The sequence below is a fragment of the Rhodamnia argentea genome, chromosome 2, assembly GCF_020921035.1.
Source record: "Rhodamnia argentea isolate NSW1041297 chromosome 2, ASM2092103v1, whole genome shotgun sequence".
NCBI lineage: Eukaryota > Viridiplantae > Streptophyta > Magnoliopsida > Myrtales > Myrtaceae > Rhodamnia > Rhodamnia argentea.
Genome location: NC_063151.1, coordinates 188345 through 194344, shown reverse-complemented (window position 1 = coordinate 194344; position 6000 = coordinate 188345). Strand labels below are relative to the sequence as shown.

At 46.0% G+C, this 6000-nt stretch overlaps 2 protein-coding genes across 2 annotated transcripts in view; one reads left to right on the top strand and one right to left on the bottom strand.

Annotated features, from left to right (window-relative positions):
• LOC115751614 lies at positions 1–5140 on the bottom strand. The gene is made up of 5 exons (XM_030689546.2): positions 4401–5140; positions 3676–3728; positions 1366–3600; positions 1017–1125; positions 1–904 (listed from the first exon to the last, which is right to left on the bottom strand). The coding sequence occupies exons 1-5, from the start codon at positions 4507–4509 to the stop codon at positions 294–296; spliced, it is 3117 nt and encodes a 1038-aa protein (XP_030545406.1). The 5' UTR covers positions 4510–5140; the 3' UTR covers positions 1–293.
• LOC115751618 (CRAL-TRIO domain-containing protein C23B6.04c) overlaps positions 4862–6000 on the top strand; it is a 24559-nt gene continuing 23420 nt past the window's right edge. Inside the window, exon 1 of the mRNA XM_048274673.1 lies at positions 4862–4876. The gene's annotated coding sequence lies outside the window, so the exon portion shown is untranslated. The remainder of the gene's footprint in view (positions 4877–6000) is intronic.

Below are 6000 nucleotides of genomic sequence, written 5' to 3'. Positions count from 1 at the left end.
TTTGTTTGATTCTTCGAGCATCAGAAAACTGTACATGCCATTTGAATCACACAAGATCACGAAATTATTTCGATACACGGCGATTTCGACCACAGTAACAAACACTGAAATTCAAGTGGTAATCGGAAAAATGAAGGCTGGACGCGGGACCGCTCTTTAAAGATGTCTAAGTCAAAAAAACAAGATCAAGATGGTCAACATTTTCGCGATTCCGCAGCGAAACTGATTGAGAAAAGATGGGAAATGGCGACCTTAAGGATCGCATTCTTGAGCTGCCAGCGGGCGAAAATGGCTCAGGCATCTAAAAGATCTCTCGTCATCTCGTCGATGAGTCCGCTGATCACCTGCTTCTCCACATCTCTCACCACGTCGTCCTTTTCCAGGAAGGCAGACATGGCGTCATTCCATCCGAAGTCCCACATGCAGTTTGTGTCGGGATCTCCGACATCCACATCCACCTCGAGCATCTTAGGGACATAGTACTCTGGTTCGCATTCGGGATTCCCATCCCTTCCGTGCCGTTTCAGTTGGTTGAAGTTTCGGATCAACTGCTTGACGAGATCGTCAAGCGTCCTCACCCTCACAAAAGCGACAGAGATCTTCATGAAGGGGTGGGCGGCAAGCTCTTGCTTCCTCCCCTTCCTCTTCATTATCTCGTACCCACAGTCCAATATGAGCTTGTCGTCGTCTCCGCGCGAGTTCTCGTAGCTGATGGGTAGGAGGGCCACGGGGCTGTCGAGCTTGAAAAGTGCGTCGGCTGTGTTCAGGAATAGTTGACTCCTCATCAGAATGTGCTTGAGTCGCTTCTCGCATTCCGTCAACTTCTCTTGAACTCCATACTTCGAATCGTCCCAGTCTTCTGATTTGTCAGGTCGATGTGTATGAGTCGTCTCTCCAGGGGTTCCTGCAACATCAAGATGATTAGCTTGATCAGAGAGGCCGCTTAATTTGTCAATCCTCTGTGTTTTTACTCTCTATGCCCTGGAATGAGGAAGAGGAATGTTTTTCGAACTCACCATCCGCTGGTTCTGAAACAATTGTTGCAGAAATTAGTTCTTCATCTCGACCTAACTCTTCCGAGTTGAAGTGTGGATCATTCAGGATTACAGAGGACACATTTTGATTCTGCAAGACAGCTCAAAGGTGAGTTCTGGCTGATAAATTGGAGATAAGCTTATATGTTAAACATTCTCAAAATCCTTGGGAAAGCAATTATACTTATCTTGAAGACTAGCTTGTGAAAAATGGTGGTGATAATTAGAAGTACTATAGTCTTTTGACACGCCTATTAGATTTGATAACTATTTCATCGTATTGAATGTCAAAATATAGCTTTTTCCCGTGTCGGCAACAAGATGGGCTTACCAAGTCATATGGGAAGCTTCGTGCTTCCTCGAGCTCGTGGCTTTCATCCACATCGCAAGCATAAGCAGGAGCTAGTTGTTCAGCTTCTTTCTGGTGTTCATGTGCATTAGTAGTCAGCCACTGGAGGCTCGCTTCGGCTGTTGTAGATTTGACGTTGTGTTCTCTGTGAGCCAATTTATTGGTTTTGCCTTGTTCAGTTTCCGCTGGACCATCCAGCCTTGCACGCCTTATCTGCTTTGCTCCTTCTTTATAGGAAGCTTGTGGGAGTGGCTTCACCAGGGCTCCACCTTTTTTCTTCATTTCATTCAGCTTCCGAGGCATCTTGTTTTTCAGTGGTTCCGTGACCTTTCTTGCTCTTGGAGCTGGTTCGAGAATGCGTTTCTCCTCGACCACCGGCACGGTACTATTCCTGCTTTTACCTGGTTCAGATTTTACCCTTCTCGGAACACGGTTTTGGGGTCGACTTTGGTCGGGAAGCTTGTCGGCCTGCGTGTAACAAATAGAATCTGCCGGACCAAACTTTTGAGGTTTTGGTTGGTCCAGATGCAAATTCTTTCTTTGGAAGCTTAATACTTCCTCTTGCACAGGCTTTGGTGAAGTCTTGTGGACGATTTCGCTTCCTTTAGATTTCACGTCCTGGCTCTTCATCTCTACTCGCATTCGCTTTTCTTCAGGTGGCTCTGGTCTCTGCAGCACAAAAGATTGCTCAAAACCATTATCTCTTTGAGGCTTTTGCGGATGAAATGGGAACAACACGTCAGCGTTTCGCTTTTCCGCCTGTAATTTCCTTTCCTTGTACCCCAGCTTTTCTTGCAGGGTCGGTCTGAAATCTTTTTTTCTTGGTGTTCTTGGTGCCATATGATACAGCTCGTCATTGTAGGCCTTTCCCTTGTTGTCCGGAACCTCTGCACTTCTCTCTTCTCTCGTCGTTTTGACATCTTTCCTCCTATCTGCTTCCTGCTTACGCTTTTGGTCTCCGCTGTTTGGATTGAACGGGTCGGTGTTTGTTCGCTCCTTCTTTGTTTCACTGTTGACTTCTTGAGTTTCCTTCCGGGCCAGTTTTTCAGTCGAGCTGACCAACTCCAATCTAAAGCTGTTAGCAGCATGTCTCTTTTCCCCTCCCAGAGCTATACTGGGGATGTCCTGAGTCGATAGATTCTTTCCTGGCTTTGTCATTCGGATGCGTGGCACGGAAAGATTGAGAGCATCTCTGGTCTTCGGTTCGACATTCCCAGTGCTCCCTTGTGTCTTTGGGAGCTTCCTGTCTGATGTCTGATTGGAGCTCTTATCCTTCTCCAGGATATATCTTGTATCGGGATTTTCTGGAAGTTCTTCAAGCCCCATAAGTTTAGCGATAACATTGGAGATTTTTCCCTTTTCCGGTTTCGCTTGCGGTGAATTGGAGAGATTCGCCTGTTCCTGGAGCGGGGAGAGGTTTTGGGTATTATTGCTAAAGCTAGTTGACCGCTTGTGAGAAGCTGTTCTGACGTGAGATTGAGTTTGCTCTTTGCGGAGAAAACTTTTGGCTTCTGCAGGATAAGTCAAAGCCGGCAATCCAGGCCTTTGAATGGCCTTAAATTGTTGATTGCCGCGAGAGCGTCTGGCCGGATCATCAAAGGAGAACCTTGGTGGCAGGACAAGCTGCTTCTGGTCAGTACTCTTTATTACGTCTCCTTCGTTGTCGTCGTCGTCATCGTCCAGCAGGACTAAGCGGTTCTTCCTCTGTGGCTCGGTCATGAACTCTGAAGCATCCTCCAAGTTCACTAGCATCCGCAGCGACTCTTCCAAATCCATGGCCCCTTTCAATAGCTCTTTTCCGATTTCCATCGAATACCTATCCAAGTTTGCTCCGTTCGACCAAGCCCTTAGGATCTGATTCAATTTCTGCGCGCCCTTCGATATCTCTTTGATGTGGAATTGAGAGAGGTTCGGGACTCGGATGGTCGACGAATGACGCCGATCCATGCTGTTTATCCTTTCCATCTGGTTGAGTTCCATAGAGCCTCGGCCTATTTGCTGCAGGAAAGTTAGCATCGAAGCATTGCCCGACGAATCCATCCTTCGGAGCTTTCCTCCATTTTCGAAGGCGAGAGCGAGAGCCATGGACAGGTCTCCTATTTGCTGTGAACTCTGGCCTCTGCGGAACGCGACTATCTGGTTTGAAGCTTCTCCGCTGTAAAGTAATTTCTGGCCTCCACCCGACCTACTTTGAGTGTTTGCACTTCTCAGAGCACCCTGCGAAGTGCCAGATATTTAGTTTAACGGACTTTGCTTTAGCCCATCTACTCTATATTGTTCATGGGAGCTTACCGTCCTATTCTGTGTTGATCCTTGGTATGTTTGCCTTGAGTAGCCATATGCATCTGCAGCACATTATATGACGATATGAGAACACAAAGTGAAATCTCTTTGCACACCTAAGATATGGCCAACATCGTAACTTTGCTAACGCTCGAGAGTAACTTTGCTAATTCTTGAATTTAGTGACCTTTTCCTTTCCATATTCCATGTATCTGAATTTAACTTACAAGATACGATGTTGTCCTAACTTTGCTAATGCTCGAGAGACCGCAGAGACCTGATTCGTTATAATCCAACTTCTGGATGACTTAGTTGAACTGATCTAGTTGAGAAGCCTGATGAGCTGGAATTTCTCGTGCTCCCGGTTTGGAGTCCAGGAGGCATGCGTGAGAATGAAGAGATTACCTCATTTGCAGCCCCCAGACAAGAATAGTCTCATCACTCAATCGCACTCTTTTATCTGGTCCCTCCTACTACTGCAGAGCAGTTTCCATAAGATTGAGCAACATGACATTACTTTTTCACAGCTTTCATGTTAAGCCCGTTTGATTCGTTGTCGGAACAACGAGCATGCCGATAATGCAAAACTTGATTTCAGATGCACTGCCTCTTACTCCTACTAGTTAATTGTACGTGAATATCCACCGACTCAAGCCCTATTCATCACACAATGCACAAACACAATCGAAAAACTTGCCTCCTGCACAATGCACAAACACAACAGAAAAACTTGCCTCCTGTCTTGTAATGCGATCGGCTCGAGCTCTGAGATGTGGCCAGGCGTTCTTTCCGCAGCCTGAGGTCGTCCAACAGCTTCTGAGCGAAATCGGACCGCTTTGCCATTCCGGGCTGTAATCTGCAACTGACTTTCTGCACTTCCTTTCTTTCCTCCCCTTTGTCTGGGGGTTAAAAAACATCAAACGGCTATGGAATGTAAATTCGGTTGCAACGACACTTTTCGGGTACAAAACGATGGAATGTCTTGGACATTTTGGTTGTGACGGACAGTTCCCTCCTTCAACAATGTCACAAAGCGAGTGGCATAGAGTTAGGGAAAGCAAAACGAGGGCTTACATTGTTTCTGGTTGAGAGGGCTCTTTCAGAGTTGGGTGTGGTGTGAAGTCCAGTTCAGAGCAATCAAAATGTGAGCTTGAATTTTCGTTGGCCACAATGTTGACGTGAAAGCTAGCTCTCTCTCTCTCTCTCTCTCTCAGTTCTTGGAAACCTTTTGAGTGTACTTTGATTCCAATTCAAGCAATGAGCACAGAGAGGATTCCCAAAGGGCTTCTCTTCAAAGCTTTCTCTTTCCACCACCAAACCCGCTGTTCTTTGTCCTCCGGTTCCCATGTTCATCAACCTCTGCTTCTTCGGCAACTGAAATGATGAAAAAGCTGACCGGATTGGTGAGTGGGACGGGTTTGGATTCATCGCAGAACCCGTTCGAATTCCAACCAAACGATAACACCCGTTCTTACGTGCAAACTTGCGAACGAAGAGCTAAAACCACATGCAAAGTACATCGACCCAGCAAAGCTTCAGCTATTACAAACGTTGTAGATAAAAGATAAGCGATGCGTGAGTGTTTCAACTCAATCAGAGTCTGTTCACACGTGAGGCGAGGCGGGGGAGGTGAAAGTAGGAAGAAAGAGATCTCGAGGCAAAATCAGGAGGGGCCCCCCCACCACCGGGCATCCGTGACATGCACTCCATTCTCAATTCACCCTCTGCGAAAGCTCCGACAGAGACAGAGAGAGGGTTGTGATTTGATTCATTCGAAATCTCGAATAAGTGCCGACTTCCGAAGGTGACTGCCCTACCTTTGCATTTGCTTCCCGGAAAATTTAAGCTTCGAAAAATATTTGGTTATATGGCTTAGAAATATTTGCCAATTAGAAAACTTGTCATTATCAACAACATATTATATTTAAACATTTTGGTATATATTAAAAATACCTGCAGTTCCATCGTTTTCTCAAATAAGTGGACATTATCTCAAAGATGAGCACGAAGTGTTTTCACTATTTTAAATAAGGACATAAAGTGACCATGATAGTATCAAATAAATGTCCGATCATTAGATTGGTCAAGGACATTTTTGTCATTTTCTTTTTTGAATTTTTCCCTTTCTTTTCTTTTTTCTTTCCTTTTTTTTTTTTTTTTTTCTTCTTTCTTTTTCAACTGTGGCCAACCACCGGCAATGCCCGAAAAGGGCTAAGTGAGGGCCACCCTCACTAGCCACAAGCGAGTCTAGTGAGGGACAGCCTAGCCTCGCCCAAGCACGGCCTCGCTCATTAGCCTTGCTCGGTCCTCTCCGGTCATCACCGGTCATGAGCG